Source organism: Danio aesculapii, chromosome 2 (genome assembly GCF_903798145.1).
Source record: "Danio aesculapii chromosome 2, fDanAes4.1, whole genome shotgun sequence".
In the NCBI taxonomy this organism is placed as follows: domain Eukaryota; kingdom Metazoa; phylum Chordata; class Actinopteri; order Cypriniformes; family Danionidae; genus Danio; species Danio aesculapii.
Genome location: NC_079436.1, coordinates 16,728,328 through 16,748,503, shown reverse-complemented (window position 1 = coordinate 16,748,503; position 20,176 = coordinate 16,728,328). Strand labels below are relative to the sequence as shown.

At 38.6% G+C, this 20,176-nt stretch overlaps 1 protein-coding gene across 1 annotated transcript in view; it reads right to left on the bottom strand.

The window, feature by feature from the left end:
- Positions 1-1,911: 1,911 nt before the first annotated feature.
- Positions 1,912-20,176, bottom strand: part of gpr158b (G protein-coupled receptor 158b) — a 191,198-nt gene continuing 172,933 nt past the window's right edge. The window contains exons 9-11 of the mRNA XM_056473748.1: positions 12,299-12,404; positions 12,040-12,186; positions 1,912-7,945 (exon numbers count right to left, since the gene is read on the bottom strand). Coding sequence (XP_056329723.1) covers positions 6,206-7,945; positions 12,040-12,186; positions 12,299-12,404 — 1,993 coding nt within the window. The 3' untranslated portion in view covers positions 1,912-6,205. The remainder of the gene's footprint in view (positions 7,946-12,039; positions 12,187-12,298; positions 12,405-20,176) is intronic.

The window sequence follows — 20,176 nt, the reverse complement described above, 5'->3', positions numbered from 1 at the left end:
TTCCCCCCGCTGTTGCATTTTGTAGCCAAGAATTAATGGTCATTTGGTTATCCCTATGATCCATACCTGTCAACAATGGGATGTGAAAATAAAGGATATGCCCACCATAAAAATGTTCATCTGGAGCTGTTTCATTGTAATTAAACAGTTTAACGGTCAGTAATATATTGTATTACTAATATTTACAAAAAACAATAAAGGGTGACGCGGTGGCGCAGTAGGTAGCGCTGTCGACTCACAGCAAGAAGGTCACTGGTTCGAGTCTCGGCTGGGTCAGTTGGCATTTCTGTGTGGATTTTACATGTTCTCCCCACGTTTGCGTGGAATTCCTCTGGGTGCTCCGGTTTCCCCCACAAGTCTAAGACATGCGCTACAGGTAAATTGGGCAAGGTAAAATTGACCGTAGTGTATGTGTGTGAATGAGAGTGTTTGAGTGTTTCTCAGTGATGGCTTGCACATGGAAGGGCATCTGCTGTGTAAAACATGTGCTGGATAAGTTGGCTGTTCATTCCGCAGTGGCGACCCCAGATTAATAAAGGGACTAAGCCGAAAAGAAAATTAATGAATGAGTGAAAAAAATATATAAATAGTATACATTAGCAGCAAACAGTTTAGCTTATTAAAATTAATAGCTATCATGAAGAAATAAAATCAAGTTATCTCATTAATCTTTTCTCCACTTTATAACTTACCCATTCTGATTAAAGAACAATGAATGAATCTCATTTATTTAAATTTTTAGTGTGATTACAATAAATAACAGAGGTGTCACTTAAAAAATGCGCACATCTAACAATATAATGCAAGCATTCGGTTGTTTTCCTAACTTTTTATGCTCATTTAGGACTAAATAAGTTGTGTTTGAAAGAAAACCCACCAAGATCAACATCTTTAGATGTTATTATGATGAATTGTGTATATATCTGTTTAAATACGCACCCAAAACCCAGACATTCACTCCGCTTCAAATCGTATGTACAGAATCCGTTTGGGAAACAGCATTTATTTATTAGTATGGAGTGCGTCAGCTGACAGTCACGCACTTTTGAGGAGCGACGGCACCTGTAATAAAAAGGAAGGGATTCGCGCCGTTTTTACATTGATTTCAAAGTGTTTTCATCCCTAAATGAAATAAAAGCACAAAATAGATTCACATTTACGTGCAAGGTGTATCCGCTGGTGTTTCGGCTGTATGGGTTGCATATAGGAAGGATTGGCTCTTTAATGTTTATTGCCACCCTTCATAGAAAGATTGAAAATATGGGAAAATACCTTTATGGGATGATAGCGGGATAAAACTGTAAAATACGCGAGAATCCTGGGAAATGGGAGGGTTGACAGGTATGCCATGGTCACGCATGGACGGATCATAAAGATGTCTGTACAGTCGTACCAGTTTCAGACAAAATCTTTTCAGAGTGATTCATAATCAACTCAAATCAAAATGTGGCGCCGAGCGAACTGTTCACTCGAGTCTCAATAATCAGATGCGCTCAAACATTAGACACATTCAAAACAAGACTTAAAACACATCTGTTTAGCTCTGCCTTTAGTGAATGACCACTGTGCTGCGTCTAAAAGATCACACTATTATGTCTTTCTTTTCTTTTTCATTGCTTTAAAACCTGTTTAAACACACTTTAATCTGTTTTTAATTATTTTAATCATTTTTATTTTCTTGTTTCTTTTATTGTTGTTTATGTAAAGCTCATTCACTTACTATTGTCTACGAAATGTGCTACATAAGTAAACTTCCCTTGCCTTTCCTTGTTTTTTTGGTGATTTTATTAATGAGTATTGAGAAGAGAAAATCCCCACAAATGTTTTAGATTGATTTAGAAGACAAACAATCAGCATATGAGCATATGATGAGAATCATAAAGCAGACCAGTAAAATGAGAACACGGTATATTTATTGCAGGAAGTCTTGTATGTACATGCTATCACATATAAACACACAATATATATATTTACAATAGAAATGTTCCTGGAGTGGATTTCCTTTGAAAAGAACAACTGCATAAAATTGAAGTTAGGAATGTATTTTTTTAAGATATTCAATAGATTCACAACACTCCTGCTGATAAAGATTGTAATGTGCAGTAGAAGGACAGATTTACTTACTGTCATGCAAGAGCCAATGTGACTTTGTATACAATGATGCAACAATCACCAATAGGGTGGCAGAAGACAGAAGATACTGATACAAATCACAACAGAACAGAAGTCAAGAAGAATTAAAAGTGGGGGGAAAACAATCCTGTACCAACAACAATGCAACATATAAGTGTACCCATGCAGTGATCAAACGAATGCTTTAATAAGCAGTTCTGTCAATATTCAACACAGATTAAAACAGTAGCTTGGTTCTACTTGCATTCATGCAATTACTGATGGAAATGTTTCACCGAAAAAAATCAAACCACGAAATAAAATTGCATTCTGCTGGTGTACAGTTGTCTGGTCTTTGCCATTCATTGGTTATTTTTGACAGAAAGGAATGTTTGAAACATTTTAAACCAGGGTTATTCAAACTCTGTCCTGGAGGGCTGTTGTCCTGGAGAGTTTAGCTCCAACCCTAATCAAACACACTTTACCCAGCTAATCAAGCTCTTACTGCAGTGTATACGGAAAGTATTCATAGCGCTTCACTTTTTCCACATTTTTTTATGTTACCGCCTTATTCCAAAACGGACTAAATTCATTTATTTCTTCAAAATTCTACACACAATACCCCCTGATGACAATGTGAAAAAAGATTTTTTGAAATTGTTGCAAATTTATTAAAAGAAAAAAAACTGATAAATCACATGTGCATAAGTATTTACAGTCTTTGCTCAATACTTTGTTGATGCACCTTTGGTAGCAATTACAGCCTTAAGTCTTTTTGAATATGATGCCACAAGGTTGGCACACCTGACTTTGTTAATTTTTCCCCATTTCTCTTTGCAGTACCTCTCAAGCTTTATCACGTTGGGTGGGAAGCATCGGTGTACAGCCATTTTCAGATCTCTCCAGAGATGTTCAATAGGACTTAGCTATGGGCTCTGGCTGGGCCACTAAAGGACATTCACAGAGTTCTTGTGAAGCCACTCCATTGATATTTTGCTGGTGTGCTTTGGGTCATTGTCCGGCTGGAAGATGAACCGTCACCCCAGTCTGAGGTCAAGAGAATTCTGAAGCAGGTTTTCATTCAGGATGTCTCTGTACATTGCTGCACTCATCTTTCTCTCTCTCCTGACTAGTCTTTCTGTTCCTGCTGCTGAAAAACGTCCCCACAGCATGATTTCGCCACCACCATGCTTCACTGTAGGGATGGTATTAGCCTGGTGATGAGTGGCGCCTGGTTTTCTCCAAAGGTAACACCTGGCATTCACACTCCAAAGAGTTCAATTTTAGTCTCATCAGACCAGAGAATTTTGTTTCTCATGGTCTGAGAGTCCTTCAGATGCCTTTTGGCAAATTCCAGGTGGGGAGTGGCTTCCGTCTGGCCACTCTACCATACAAGCCTGACTGGTGGATTGCTGCTCAGATGGTTGCCCTTCTGTAAGGTTCTCCTCTCTCCACAGAAGAACGCTGGAGCTTAGTCCCTGACTAAGCCCTTCTCCCCCAATCACTCAGCTTAGATGGCCAGCCAGCTCTAGGAAGTATTCTGGTGGTTCCAAACATCTTCCACTTACGGATGATGGAGGCCACTGTGCTCATTGGAACTTTCAGAGCAGCAGACAATTCCTTTGTCTTCATGCTTGATTTGTGCTTTGACCCGTACCGTCAACCCTGAAACCTTATATAACAGGTGTATGCCTTCATGTCCAATCATGTCAAATCATGTCCAATCAACTGAATTTACCACAAGTAAATTCCAATTAAGCTGCTGAAAAAGCTGCTAGAATTTTGAGGAAATAAATTAATATAATTCATTTTGGAATAAGGTTGTAACATAAAAAAAATGGAAAAAGTGAAGTGCTATGAGTACTTTCCGGGTGCACTGTAAAAAATGTGGAAAAAGTGAAGCGCTATAAATACTTTCCGGATGCACTAGAAACTTCCTGGCAGGTGTGTTCAAGCAAGCTGGAACTAATTTCAGCTGGACACCAGCCCTCCAGGACCGAGTTTGGACACCCCTGTTTTAGACCATGTCTCAACCCATGCATATGAAAAATACCCCATAATATACCACCCCAACCCCCCAAAATAAATAAATAAATGAAACGTTTGCTATGTAATATATTAAACTGCCATTTTATGAGCTTTATGGCATACTGTATATTTTTAAAAGCCATATCTAAATACTGTTGATCATTCTCACTTCAAGTGAGCACTAGGTGAATACTTGTAACTTATAAAAGTTTTTGTGTATTTTATTAGTTTAAGACAGAAAACAAAGGCATGAGGTAAGATGAGCCATTTTTATCTCCTATTAAATGCTGTTGTAAGAACACCTTTATACCATTTGGTATTTGAATTGCATTTTTCATGCTCAACTTGCCTCAGTTTTTCCCCATAACCACTCTTTTTTGGAAAAAAAAAACTATTTAATCAGATATTTTAACCATTGATGTTACATCTACTAATTCACTAACATGTACAATGTACAGGGCCCAGTTTTTCAAAAGTAATGAAGTGAGATTTTGGATCACAGATTGGATCAAATCTTGGAAATGGCTTTTTCAAAAGTAACAGAACGTCAGGCTATGTAATCCAATTTTAGATGTGATTTGGGTCAAACCTGCCTTTTGGGTTATTCAAAATTTTGAACTCAGACTGGGATCTATTTGATAAAAAAAAAAAAAAACATCCGAAGGGTGGATTCAGTTATGATATTTTTAACCAAATAATTTATGCATTAAGAAGGATCATATTTTGGTTTTGGGGGTCTCCAACAACAGGCTGATATGCATGCACGGTCCAAAAACACTTTCATTGTCCAATAATGTGCATTTATTTTACCTAATTATCCCAATGACTCCCATATGATTTGTTCAGCAGTTCATTTGTTTCCAAATCTCTCTTTAGCGCTATGCTAATCTGCACTGATTGGTCCGATGACCAAGTCTGTTGTGATTGGTCGCCTGCATGAAGCGCGAGACAGAGAGAAATGCCCACCATGGCACCAATGAGAATTTTGAAAAAGTCAGAGTGCAGAGTTTATATGTGAGCATACCAGCCAACACTCCCGTTTTTCCCGGGAGTGTCCCGTATTTCAGATCCATCTCCCGCCACCCTACCGTTTTGTTATTTCTACCGGAAAACACCTGTAATTTCAATTCTGTAAAAACAAGGCTGGGGCTATAATGCTGAGGTATTTTTGCAAAAATTACTTCAACCACTGACCCCTATAACTGACTAGTAGGGAAAATAACACTAACTTTCCCTCACACTTCAGAGCACAGCGTCTTTGTGACATGATTCAACTGAGATCTGCTAGAGAGTTTGTCTTCCTCTTTTTCTTTCTAGTGTTTTTGGGCAGGGTCGGGGGTTCAAATTTTCCCGAGTCTGCACGCACAGTAAATGGGTGGGGCTTGAGTTCTGTATGAACCTTAAAAACTATTTTTAAAATTGATTAAACTGTAATCCCATTGTGGTATTTTAATTACTTCATTATTAATTTTTTCTAATACATTTATTTTTTATCTCATTTATTTTCCTTTTGAGGTCTCTGGTTCTTAGTAACAAAACATTCATCAAAAATATTGTTGGAATTCTAATTCAGTATGGAACTGTTGTTTCAACATCCTAATTAAAATGTGCCATTAGGAGAGCCACTGAATTATCAAAAAAAAAACAATTAACAAATAAAATAAAAGATGTCACATAAAAGAACTTAACAGGCATGAAGAAAGGGATAAAGGCCCGTTTACACCAAGTACAATAACTATAACAATAGACTGTTCTAATTTTATGAGAATAACAAAGTCACACTACAGTCATAACAATATTGACACAGAGGATTTATATAACTGCAATCACTTTCAGGAAAAAAAAAAGATTTCAGCTGCAGACTGATAAAAACACTGACAGCCAATCAGATTTCCCTTTTTAAGGACCTTGAGTACTTAAGCAGTAGACAACATAACTGCAGTGTGGACTTAATTAAATTATCATTAGAGTTAACTCTCTTGGTGTGAACGGGTCTTAATTTTTAAATATGGAATCTGCCATCTCAGAAACCTTGCTGAAATGGTCTAATATTGTGAGTGTAGTGTCATGCACTTTTTCCTGACTTCTCATCATAGTCCCATGGACAAACGTCAGCCATGTTGAGGTAAGTGGGTGGTGTTTGGGTTGTGTGGTTTTCAGTCGATGGAGGATCTTTATCATGTGGGGTAACACTTGATAGTGCCTCTGTCTCCCAGGGGCAAACTTCAGTACGCTTACTGCTGCTGAAAGAGGTGTCTCTAGTCGAGCTCCTCCTCCTGCCGGATGCCACCATTGCAGCTTGATCACCCTCTGATGATTGGCTTGTACGTCGTTTTTCAGAGGTTCTGCTCGAGGAGCTTCTCCGCTCCTTACTTTTAGAGCTTCGTTTGTCATCCTCTTTATGCTTCAAAGCTTTCTCTTTAGAAGAGCATCCTTTTCTTTTTGAGGAAGAATCTCTTCTCTTTGAATGATGTGTGGGGCTATATATTTTGTCTTGGTTGGGGGACAGGGGAGGATCATAATCCCAAGGGCAGATATCCACCATGAGAGCTGGAGGTTGCAAAAGGCTTCCAGTGGACTTGGAGATATCTGAGAGGAAAATCTTGGGCTTTCCGTCTGTTGGGGTGACACTTTTCTTGCGACTGATTCTCTCAGGGGACAGTCCCGCAGTGTCCATTGCTTGGAGCGATGGATCCTCAAAGTTCCACACACTTGCATCTTTGTGAGTAGTGAGATTGAGAGGGGATTTGGGTTTTCTCCCTTCATCCCTTTCCCCAGTCTTATCTCTGGAGCGATGGCGATTTGACGGAGATTGGCCCAAGCCTTTTTGTTTGTGTTGAGACTTGTGTCCACTTTTTGCACTGCTGTCGTGAATTGTGGTGGTTTCATTGGGGGCAATGGAAACATGCTTCTGGGACTTGCCTTCTGATGGAGTTGGTAACTCCTCCACTTCCCAAGGGCAGACCTCAGAGAGGTCGTAAAGGTCCTTGCTCTTCCCTGGTTCTGAACAAATGGAGGGCTGACTGCCGCTCACTTGCTGCTTCATGATACCCATCTTACTAGGCGTTTTGGTGTACTCAACCGATTGGCTGATGATCATTTTTGGTAAACACTCAGGGGATTCATCAACCTCTGAAAGTGCTGTGCCTTCCCTTGCTTTGAGAGCCTTCTTATTGGCGTCTTCCACACTGTGAGTCTTCCCTGCAATGCCTAGTGTCTTTTCTCTGGCACTAGCAATGACAGAGAGTGACTTCTGCAACATTGAGGTCCGAAGATGTACAGGCTTTTTTTCTGCTGCTAGGTTATGCGCACTGGCGGATTTGCACACTAATGGCACTGATTCTGTAGATTCGGTTAACTCCACCTTTGGTACCTCAGGGTTCTTCTTGTTGGACCTCCTCCCCATCAAGGTGTCAAGCAGAGATGCCTCAGTTGTGGAATTCTCCATTTTGTCTCCAGGCACCCCATTGGTTTGTCCACCTTGGTCGTGTGTATGATCGTAGCTATGAGATCTCTTGAGTGAGAACATCTTGCTCTTCAGAGATTCTTCCCTTGACTTGCCAGCGTGAGATGGGTCAAAGGGGTTTCTCCTCAATGTACTTCTGTTACTCCCATGGTCACTGCCATCCCTATCTTCCCGGCTATACTGGCGACTCACAGTTTCAGGTATTTCTGTGATACGCCGCATAAGTGTCCGGCCAAGCCCCCTCTTGGAACTGCGTTTTTTCTGTAAGTGAGGATTATTGGCCAGCATCTTCTTTCTTTTATAGATCTCCAGTTGGGAATAGAGCTTCTTCAGCTCCTCCTGACAAAGACAAATAGCACACACAGATTACACAGTTATGGTTTTCACCTTATTCTTTGCAGATGTAAAAATAATATTAATAATAGTAAAAAGACATAAAAAATGCAAAGCATGGGGATTTACAGGCGTAACATGCAGTTATTGAGATCCCGTTGAACCAGTTAGCTTACTCAGTGTTGCCCCTTGTGGTTGCAAATAATAGTATAATGGCGAGTGTGTCAAGTATGAAAGCCTCTGCAGCTCATGGGTGTATGTTAAAAACTGCGAAGGGTGGGTTTAGGGTGGGGCAAGGTGTAGACGTTAATAACTATGATGGTTGGGTTAAGGGTTGAGGTAGGTGTTGACATTAATAACTGTGATGGTTGGATTTAGGCTTGGAGAAGGTGCAGACATTAATATCTGTGAGGGTTGAGCTTAGGGTTGTGGTAGGTATAGACATTAATAACTGAAAATTGGGTTTAGGTGCAGAGAAGGTATAGACGTTAATAACTGTGATAGTTGGGTTAATGGTTGGGGAAGCTGTAGACATTAATAACTATGATGGTTAGGTTTAGGGTTGTGGTAGGTATAGACGTTAATAACCATGATGGTTGGGTTTAGGTTTGGGGAAGGTATAGACATTAATAACTGTGATGGTTGGATTTAGGCTTGGAGAAGGTGCAGACTTTAATAACTGTGAGGGTTGAGCTTAGGGTTGTAGTAGGTATAGACATTAATAACTGTGAAAATTGGGTTAAGGTGCAGAGAAGGTATAGACATTAATAACTGTGATGGTTGGGTTAAGGGTTGGGGAAGCTGTAGACATTAATAACTATGATGGTTAGGTTTAGGGTTGTGCTAGGTATAGACGTTAATAACCATGATGGTTGGGTTTAGGTTTGGGGAAGGTGTAGACATTAATAACTGATGGTTGGATTTAGGCTTGGAGAAGGTGCAGACTTTAATAACTGTGAGGGTTGAGCTTAGGGTTGTGGTAGGTATAGACGTTAATAACTGATGGTTTGATTTAGGTTTGGGGAAGGTGTAGACATTATTAACAATGATGGTTGGGTTTAGAGTTGTGGTAGGTGTAGACAGTAATAACTGTGATGGTTGGGTATAGGTGTGGAGTAGTTGTAGACATTAATAATGAATGTACAGCAACATCTTGCTGACAACATAGTTTTGACATATCTCCATGACTTTAAGTTACGCCTCTAATGTACTACAAGTTATGCCTAAAGCCCCTTCATGTTTCGCCGCTGTCTTACAGTCTGCAGACAGACCCTACTCCAGGACCAGGTTTACTAAATGATTAGTTCAACGCAAATCATCATCATTTTGGCACTCAACTTTTTGTCTTTCTAAAAACTCAAGACTTTCATTAATCCTTATAATACAAATGAAGATATTTTGAAATCTGAGAATTGTTTGTGCTTCCACTGAAGTCTATTCACTCAAAACTCTTCAACAATTCTAAATCTGAGAATAGAGGATGGTGAGGGGGTGGGGCCAAGAGCCGTGGAAACGAAACAAGTCCTGCGTAGGAGCTTCGGATTATATTTATATAATTTTTATTATTATTAAATGTATAATTTACGTTTATGTTGTGCTTGTTTTCAGTTCGTCTCTTTGTTTGTTTTTCTCTTTAATAAGTTCTTTAAATTTTATCAGTTCTCTGCTCCAGAGCTCCTTTGCGGGACTCGAGGCCTGTGTGCACCACAGGTGCTTCGTGTTCTCACTCATGCGCCTGCCTCGTTTTGTTCCCACGGCTCTCGGCCCCGCCAACCCATCACAACCTCATTGGTTTCTTTCTTGCATTGCATGACATGAAAAAAAAGAATGAACCTGATGGGAAACTAATGGGTTACAAGTTGCACAATTACCAGTTTAAAGGGAAACCATAGTAAATTTTCGGGCTTTTTACATTTTCAATTTTAAAACTGTTATTGCTCATTGGGATTTTGAAAACTCATGGTACTCCTGTAACATTGCAATTATCTAATTACGAAAGGCTGCAATGAAAATGCATGTTTACAGTTAACGAATATTTATTTTTACATACACTTAAAATCATTTATATTCTTTCATTTAAAATGTGTGCACACTATTAAGGGTATTTTGTGAAATTTGCAATATCTGTCAAAAAAAAGGCAATCTGATTTTTTTGCCATATCGCATAACCTTTTTGTCTTGATGCATGCAATTTAGTGAAAAACAATGTAAATGTAAATGCCTTTTGAGGTAGTTTCCAAGTGCAGCTTTAACAAACAATACAATAAATAAAACAAATCTACCAATAAAACACACAACTAACAATGGCCATGAAATAATAAAAAGCATCAAAAATCTAATATAAAATGCAGGAAACCGGATAAAGCTGCAAATTTATTTTGTTGCTTGTTCATTTTCAGATACAATATTTTGTCGATGGCCTTAAGCATGTGTGATACTACTTTTTTAATTGTAACAAAATCGTGATAATATTCACAACCGTGATAACTTTGGTCACTATAATTCTGATATGAAAATGTCATACCATTACATCTCTAGTTACAGTGCTCAGCAAAATTGAGTACACCCCATTTTGAAAATGAATATTTTCATCCATTTTTCAGTGAATATAGGCAATGTATTTTGGGGCATTTAAACAAAACAAATATATTTATTAAAATAATATTTTAGTCACCAAACATATTTAGAAATCGAAAGATATTACAATTAAATTCAAGCAAAATGTTATATAAACAAATTATAACCAACAAAATTCCAACAAAATTAAAATAAAAATTTTGCTTCTCTTGATTTTTCCTCTTTTTTATAATTTGTATTTAATATTTTTCTATAACATATAAATTTGGGTGTACTAGTTTATGGACCATTATTGTACATTATTTTGTTAGATAGGGTCCAGATTTGACATCAGTACTGTTTAATCTAATGTATATGCACAAATACAATATTGTATAGCTTTCTATTAAAAATATCAATTTAAAAGATAGATTTGTGAGGGGTGAACTTATATATGCTGAGCACTGTACAAGCACATTTGCTAATATATTTTATATTTTAACAATGCTCATTTAAAAGTAGCTGGAGTTGGGATGGAGGTGTACATTCATATTTATTAACCAAAATGGTCACACTTTATTTTGATGGTCCATTTGTTGAATTGTTGAATTCTTATTAGATTATAAGTGGACTGTTACAGTAGGTTGGGGTTAGGGTCATCTCTATAGGTCTGTTTAGCAGCAATATCAACAGATATTAAGCAGACAGTCTACTAATACTCAAATGGACGATCAAAATAAAGTTACCACCAAAACAGTAACAAACCTTTAAAAAAAACTCAATATTTAAAGAGTAAAATTAGAATTTGGAGTTAGAATTAAAATGAAAATAAATAATTTAAATAACCATAGTACTTGCATAGTATTTAAATCATTTTAACCATGCAAATAAACCAAGTTCATCCTCACTACCATTGTTAAAATGTTATTACATTGTTTCTGTCAGTGGTTCTCAACCACATTCACATCCATATACTGTATGTTTGAGACTGTTGGCTGCATTTCTTTTATTTTGGTCAGAGTTGAAATAGGTTACAGTTCAATAGTTGATCAGGTTCACAGATAAAATGAGCACATTTGTTTTGTTAATAATCTTATATGCACAATGAAGAAATATTATGTTGAAATCCACAGAAAGTCCACAATAGTTTCATTCGTACTTACTCCCAGGGCTGGTCATATCAAAGTTGATATTTAGCCACACCATGTTGGTGCTTCGTAACATCAAATTTTTACGAGGTGGGTCGTTAGCCCAACACACTCAACCCCGAACCTGGAAGACCAGGACATACACACATACACTACGGACAATTTAGATTACACAATTCACTTATAGCACATGTCTTTGTACCGGGGGAAACCGGAGCACCCGGAGGAAAATCACACGAACACGGGGAGAACATGCAAACTCCATACAGAAATGCCAACTGACCCAGCTGAGGCTCGAACCAGCAATCTTCTTGCTGTGAGACGACAGCACCACCCACTGCGCCACCATGCTCCCTCATATTATCACAATAATGATCCTTTTATCTTTAAACTTACTCTAATGTCCTCAGGATCCAGACTGTGCTCACTCCAGGCCGACGTTATGCTACTGTTCAGACAGGAACCCGAGTGACCCATATCCAGCTCATCTTCATAAGCCTCTGTGGCTATATCCTCCCGTGCATGAGTTCCAGTGAACAAAAACTGCAGTGAAGGATGAAACAATCTATGAACATTTCTCAAAAAAACAAACAAAGCAGTAATCTCCATGAGCTGTTTGCAGACAAAATATAGATTTAAGAACAATGATAATAACCTTTGGAATGAGAAGCAATCCCAGAGTTACGGTCACCGTAAGGTGTGTATGGACGAAAAATAACATTAGCATCCAATCTGGGTGCAACCCAGTGCCAAGAGAGAACCTGTAGATGAGACCAGAGCTTATTAAATATGCGAAAGGCTATTCTAAATGTTTACTGCCGCATACAAGCCATTCTCATGTAGATCACTCATGCATGAGATCTGGCATGAGATTGCAAGTCTCACGCCAAATCTTATCTGGCAAATCATGCCAAATCACTCTCTTAGGCATAAAAGTAGAAGAACAGTCAACATGATCCCAAAAAGTTAAATCCAGATTATAAACTCTTGAATATAAAACACAACAAACAACAATTTGGTTTGTCTTAAAATGGTGAAACACTACAGAATGATGTGCAGGTAGTTAGTTAGTTGCCCCAACCGGCCATTGTGTGTCAAAAAAGTTATGTAAAAATTTGTGAATAAAATAAACAGGATGAAGAAAATGATTGCTGTTTAACAAAGCAACAGAACACCTCACAGTATTTAATATTACAGTAAATACCGCAAAAAGTAGCTTTAAAAATGTGTACTTTTACTTCCATAAAGTTTAGTTCTGTATCCGTATTTTTACTGTGTTATTTTTCTTCAGCCTGCAGTCACTACTCCTTATTTTAATTTGCAGTGATTGGCTAAGTAGAATAATCAGTCCTGTAGTTCCCATCCAGTCAAATCACACATAGAGAGATGACATTAGACAGACCAACCTCAAAACACAGAGGCTTTATGAATGCAGCAAATATACAAAGTGTAAAAGCACTAAAAGTGCCCAAGACTTATGAGAAGATAAAAAATGTATTTGATTTCAATTGTAAACTGTAACAATTCTACAGTAAAAATCTGCAACCTGGTTAACAGCTAAGTTTTCTTATTATATACGTAAATTTATTTTCCCAAAATGTATGCTTTTTAAGCTTCACTGCTTGTGGGAAAAGTTGTTTGTGATGAGCTTTGGTTCACCATATTACTTTTTTTCATCCACACCTACTTGTGAATGTGTTTTTGTCTTTGTTACAAAGATATGTTGTGTAGATATTAGTACTTTAAAACATTGGTGCAACACTATAAATTAATTAAATACAGTAAACAAAAAATTTGAAATTACCTTTAAGGTTTTTTGTATCATGATTTTTATGGTTAAATAATAGGAACCACAGCTGCCATTACAGATTATGGGTTATGTGCTTCAAACCATTGGTGTGAGACAAAAAAAAAAAAGTAATTTACCCTAACATTTAAAAAATCATTTTATGATCCTATTATATATTTAAGGGATAAATACTAGCCTCCACAGCTGCTGTTTTGTTTTTCTGTGAATTTTAGAAATTTTATTTTTACAGTATGGAGACAGAAATCACCAAATTGACTTAAGCTAAATGTGCTACTGAATGTTACATCAGGACAAACTGTATGTATTCTATTTGTACTGAACAAGCTTGGTTTGCAACACCAGTTGCTAGACACTTGTGGCTTGTTAGTCAGGGTTCAAAGACCATAACATGTTGTCACAGCTAGATTTACTTTTTAAGTTACACAGATTTCAATCCACATGTAAACTTTTCAACTTGATTTCTGTAGGGTAAACATGTTCTCATGTTAAATTCATCTCACATTTTAAATTTATAAACTATGAGGTTTATACATTTTAATTTACACTTAAAAACACCCTAAAATAAAACGGCACTGATGTAAGTTGCATTTTTAATTTGCAGGAGATGAGGTGGAACAATCTTTACAGTGTAATACTAATCTTAAGCACTTTTAGAAGGGCTACTTTTTACTCATATTTTGAGTTGAATTAGGAACTGATACTTCTACTCTATTTGCAAAACACTTTTTAGCAAGTAATGTAATTTTACCTGAGAATGATTTTTTAGTGCTCTTTCCACCATTGGAAATCAAGTGCACCTGGGAAACTTCAAGTCAGACATTTGTTATTGCAACTATTGTATTATACAATGAAAATGCTACTGTAAATGTTTGATACTAATTAATTGGATATATGAGGGTTATGCCATAAATACATTGATTCTGACACTTTGATCACAGCATTTGAACAATTGTTTTTGGTCAAGACCTATCAGTTAAGAACTCAATGTAGGGCTATGTATCAGAAATTCTGCTTAGCACAATAAATTTCCAAATTAACAAATTCATGTAAAAATGGCCACGATTTAAACACAAAACGAGTATGTAACCTCATTTACAGTAAGTTTCTTAATATGCACTACCTGACAAAAGTCTTGTCGTTGATCCCAAATGTAAGAGCAGCAAATAATAACTTGACTTCTAGTTGATCATTTGGAAAAGTGTCAGAATGTAGATTTTTCCATTGAATCATCTGTTGAACTGCATCACAAACATCACAATCCTGCAGAAGACCTATTGGAACCTGCATGGACCCAAGATTCTCACAGAAATCAGTCAAGTTTGGAAAAAATCATGATTTGGGATTACATTCAGTATTGAGTGTGTGAGAGATCTGCATAGTGGATGGCAACATCAACCGCCTGAGGTATCAAGACATTTGTACTGCCCATTACATTACAAACCATAGAAGAGGGCAAATTCTTCAGCAGGATAGCACTCCTTCTCATACTTCAGCCTCCACAAAGTTCCTGAAAGCAAAGAAGGTCAAGGTGCTGCAGGATTGGCCAGCCCAATCACCAGACATGAACATCATTGAGCATGTCTGGGGTAAGATGGAGGAGGCATTGAAGATGAATCCAAAGAATCTTGATGAACTCTGGGAGTCCTGCAAGAACACTTTCTTTGCCATTCCAGATTACTTTATTAATAAGTTATTTGAGTCATTGCAGAGATGTATGGATGCAGTCCTCCAAGCTCATGGGAGTCATACACAATATTCATTCTTTTTCCGCTGCACCATGACTTTATATTCTATACTGTACATTATTTTTGTTAGGTGACAAGACTATTATCTAAGCAAAGTCAAACCTTACTGTCCTAATTAAATAATTAAAATCAAGACGTGATCATATTTTATTTTGGTCAAATAAACATAATCTAGAGGCCTTTGCTGTCCGGGTTCTGCCACTCTGGTCTTGTAACTTCTTGTTTTGGTGGCAGAGTCCGGACACTAGCTCCGTCCAGTCCTGTCCTGTAGTGCTGGCTTGAGTTTTCTTGGGTCGAGCACTTGTTTTGTCATTGTCTGGGTGCGCTTCGTCATAGGTGCGTGTGGACCGTGCGCGCTCCCGCATGATGTGGCGCGCGGGGTTAGCGCGTTATTGGGACGCGCTCTTGTACTCCTGTTTCTGTTGTTTCGTCAGCATTGCACTGTTTCAATCTCAGCGTCTCCGTCTAGTTGGTTTTGGTTGGCACTGAGATGAAACATGCGCGTTGCATTTGTGTGAGCGCACGGTAAGGTGTTCACTTATCGTGTGCTCGTGTCTTGCGTCTGTTGTCAAAGCACGTGGCTCTGTGTTTACATTGTGGTCGCGTGCTTTTATTGTGTGCTTCAGTGTTGTGTTTGTCTTGTCAGACGAACACGCAGTTAATGAGTTCTCTCATTGGCTGCATGTTCTAGTCTTGTTTTATGTGAGTGTAACAGTGGTAATAGAGATTCATTATGATGAATGACATGAAATTAAGGTAGTACACATGATTGATAGTTTGGTGCCCCCTAGTGTTTAAGGAAATGTATGCGTTTTTCTTTAAGATGTCCTTGCGCAGCTACCGTAGTTCAGCAGATGATGGCTGATGCTGCTACTGGTAAGCGTGCTCTGAAAACAGAAGCAAAAATATAGTGATTAAAGTGTGTAACCTGATTATTTTGGATATATATATAAGAATGGATGAGCTGTCAACAAATGTTTAATGCTTCTAATAGATTTTAACAGCGAATATGTATTAAGAAATGCAACATTATTGAGCTTTGTGTTTCTTATAGTAAAAACCGCATGTTGCTATCAAAGTATTATATTATGGAATGATGCAAGACCACACTTAAAGTGACAGTGTTGTTTGTCTTACATCTTTTGTTTATTTCAGTTTTGTCTGCAGTATATTGCCCTGATACATGTGATGTTATGTGCTTGGGTTTGTTTCTCAGGTATGTGAAAATGTATTCTTTATAAGTTGATTTGTTTTGTTAAAATGTTAACAATAGATCAGCAGATGATGGCTGATGCTGCTACTGTTTTTTCTGCAGTATATTGCCCTGTTACATGTGATGTTATGTGATTGGGTTTGTTTCTCAGAATAAAAAGATGCTGAGAATCACTTTTGGAGGGTTTTGTTACTTTAAGTTGGTGATGATTGCAACACAACACAACGCAGAGGTTAACTATCGTTACACTGGTGCCGTGACTTTGAGGATTGCTTTGATCAGCTCGACGCAGATCGGCCATGGTTGCTGCTCAACACTTCTGAGGCTGCTTCTTTGGATCTTTGGTGTTTTGGACAAAGACAGTAAACACACTCACTGAATGATTGACTTACAGTTACATTGCACAGTTGGAGCATCAACTTTGGAATACATTTACACTGATTTTGTCATCGTGAATATGGCAGTTGCATTTTGATAAGTGTTAGTTTTTTTGTGAAAATATTGCTTCTGCTGGCTTTTGATACACACATACTGATAATAATTATTCTTTTTCTCTCTTTTCTGTTTCTTCTAAAATACATTTATTTAGTTTTTTTATGATTGTAAGAGAAAAAATAATTGAGTAAATAATGGCTGAAAGACAAGATTATGATATCGATATGGATGGGACGTCTATGGAAACTCACAGTTTTCCCAGAGGGAGGGATTGTTGGCTTGTTGGTGCTTCCCGGGGTGGTGTACACAGAGAAAATGACAGAAGGGGGGTAGGCCAGTCGAGGTCTCTCATGGACCATAGTATGGGTCATGGGTTAAATCTTGTAACATGTAATACTCCTGTTGGTCAAGCTCCACCTAAATGCCCTTGTACATCGACTCCTAATATTGAGAGAGATGCAAATACACACCTCACTGATATGGTGAGCCAGTTAGGTTCACAGATCGGAGAATTGATAGTTTCAAAACTACTATCTGCAGGTTTTGTGAATGCAAGCAATAATTGTCAGAAAGATTCCACAGAACACGCTAGTTTTCAGACAAAACAAGAACAGTCTGTGCCAACTGTAGCTCCACAAGTGTCGATACATGTAGGTTTGGAACATGATACGTTTCGTGGTGATCGATCTGACAAATATTGCATTAAAGAGTGGGTTGACAGGACCAAGGCATATAAAAGAAAACAGAAATGCCCCATTTCAGAACAGTCAGAGGAAATCATGAACAGACTAGCTGGAAAAGCGAAAGATATTGTTCAGATTAGTCTGTGCAGTGATTGCATGATTGATGTAAAGCAGAACCCTGAGCTGATTTATAATATTCTGCTACAGTATTTCAGTGAGACATCGTCATGCCTACCTCTTGCCGACTTCTATGCTACTGTTCATAGAGCTGGGGAGAATCCAGTTGACTATTGGATTCGGATCAACAAGACTGCTGATCTAGCAAATGATGGCCTTGTTAGACAAGGAAAGCGGCTGAATGATATGAGTGAAGAAGTAACACGTATGTTTATCAGGCATTGTCCTGACCAAAGTTTGGCTAGTGTATTTAGATGCAAACCCATCCATGAGTGGAGAGCTAAAGATATCCAAGGCAGGATTGATGACTATCAGAGAGATTATAGGGGTTATGCTGGTGCGCGTGTACAGAGTAACACATCGTCAGTACACATTGTGGATAGTGATGAGCATGATCGACATGTTAGTTCCATACATCCTGCTTCCCAAAAATCAATGAGCATTCCTATACTGTCATTTAGCCAGTCTGAAAATTCGGAGCCTAGTACTCTTTAACATCAGTGTGTGTCATGACAATAAGCACAATACAGTAACACATTGCATGACTGTAAAGCTTTGTTTCGAATGCTTTTTGCCTGGACACCCAAAGCGTGACTGTCCCAAACTAGCTACTGTCTGGGATAATATGGAGGGAAACTAGAGAACTCGTATTCGGAGGGAGGCAGTACAGGTCTTTGTTGTAACTCCCAGGTTGTTACTGATTTTGAGGGTGCACGTCAAATGATGGAAAGCTATGCTGATAAATCAAATGTTATATATCAAAACACTCATGTCATTGGGGGTCAGGATAGTTTATTTTACACACCTGTGAAAATAGGAGAGAAAGTATTATTAGGAGCCATGCTGGACAGTGGATCAATGGCATGCCCATTAAATGGTGCCGCTGAAACAAAATTGAGAGAAGCAGGAGTAATTGACTCCGATAGTGTAATGTCAAATGGATGTTGTCCCTTTAGGCTGTGGAGGATTGCATGTCAAACCTAAATCCATCTTAAATCTCAGCATGGAAGTATATTTCTTGAAAATGATTGTACCTACCTTAGTTGTTCCCGACCAACATGACGAACTCATAATTGGAACAAATGTCATTAAACATGTCTTGCGACATTTCAAGAAATGTGAGGGGTTTTGGAGTGCTGTAACTGGCCCTGCATCTAAAGATGCTGAATGCGAGAGCTTTTTGTCTATGTTAGCTGGACTAAATCGACGGAGATGACAGGATATGCCAGAGAAGCTCTGAACTGTTAAATGTAGCTCAGCTGGTTGTCTTGAGCCTGGACTTGAATACTTGGTGTGGGGAAAATTGTCGAGGTCAGCTGCAGCATCACCAGGCAGTGCGGTAATGACAGAGCCCACTACGTCTCGTTCAATTCCTAGAGGAGTGATGGTGGCAAGGCTAGTTACTTCCCTATGGAGTGATGGTTGGGTACCTTTGAAGGTGATTAATTCCTCGGGTAGACCTGTGTTACTGCGACGCAATGCGAAGCTAGCTGACCTGTATCCCTGTGTTGCAGTTGAGGATACTGACAGTGCAACCACAGTCAAACCTCAAGTTGTCAGTCACTCTGCAAGTTTGCTTGTTGGTGGTGACCAGCCAGTATCCCCAAGTGAAATGTTGAAAATTGTGGGACTGCATGATCTGGATGTAGAGTCATGTGATGTTTCAGAGGAATGCAAGCAACAACTAGCAAGTTTGATTTTGACCTATGAGAATATCTTCTCAAGAAATCATCTTGATTGTGGGGAAGCCAAGGGCTTTATCCATAGAATTCACCTTTCAGACCCCAGACCATTCTGACTTCCATATAGGCGTGTGGCTCCTAGCCAGTACCATAAGGTGCGTCAGGTTCTGTCAGAGATGGAAGAAAAAGAGATCATTCGTCGCTCCACAAGTGAATATGCATCCCTGCTTGTGTTGGTGTGGAAGAAGAATGGGGACCTTCGAGTTTGCACTGATTTTCGCTGGTTGAACAGACGAACATTAAAAGATGCCCATCCTCTTCCACACCAAGCGGATTGCTTAGCGGCGTTGGGTGGTAATGCTCTGTTCAGTCCAATGGACCTCACATCAGGTTTTTATAACATGCCACTGCATGAGGACGATCGTAAATTCACCGCATTTACCACGCCCATGGGACTATTCGAATACAACAGGCTACCTCAAGGCGTATGTAACAGCCCTGGTAGTTTTATGCGGATGATGTACAGTATTTTTGGAGATCAGAATTTTCTGTGCTATATAGATGATCTCATTGTTTTTGGCCCTGATGAGCGAGTTGCTCTTGATCGTCTGGAGATGGTGTTCAGTAGGCTACAAGCTCATGGCCTGAAACTGGCACCTAAGAAATGTTACCTCCTGAAGGCATCTGTGAAGTTCTTGGGACACGTGATTACCAAGAATGGAGTTTCAACCGATCCAGATAAGGTGGAGTGTATTTCGAAGTTGCAGAGTCTGGACTTGATGGAATCA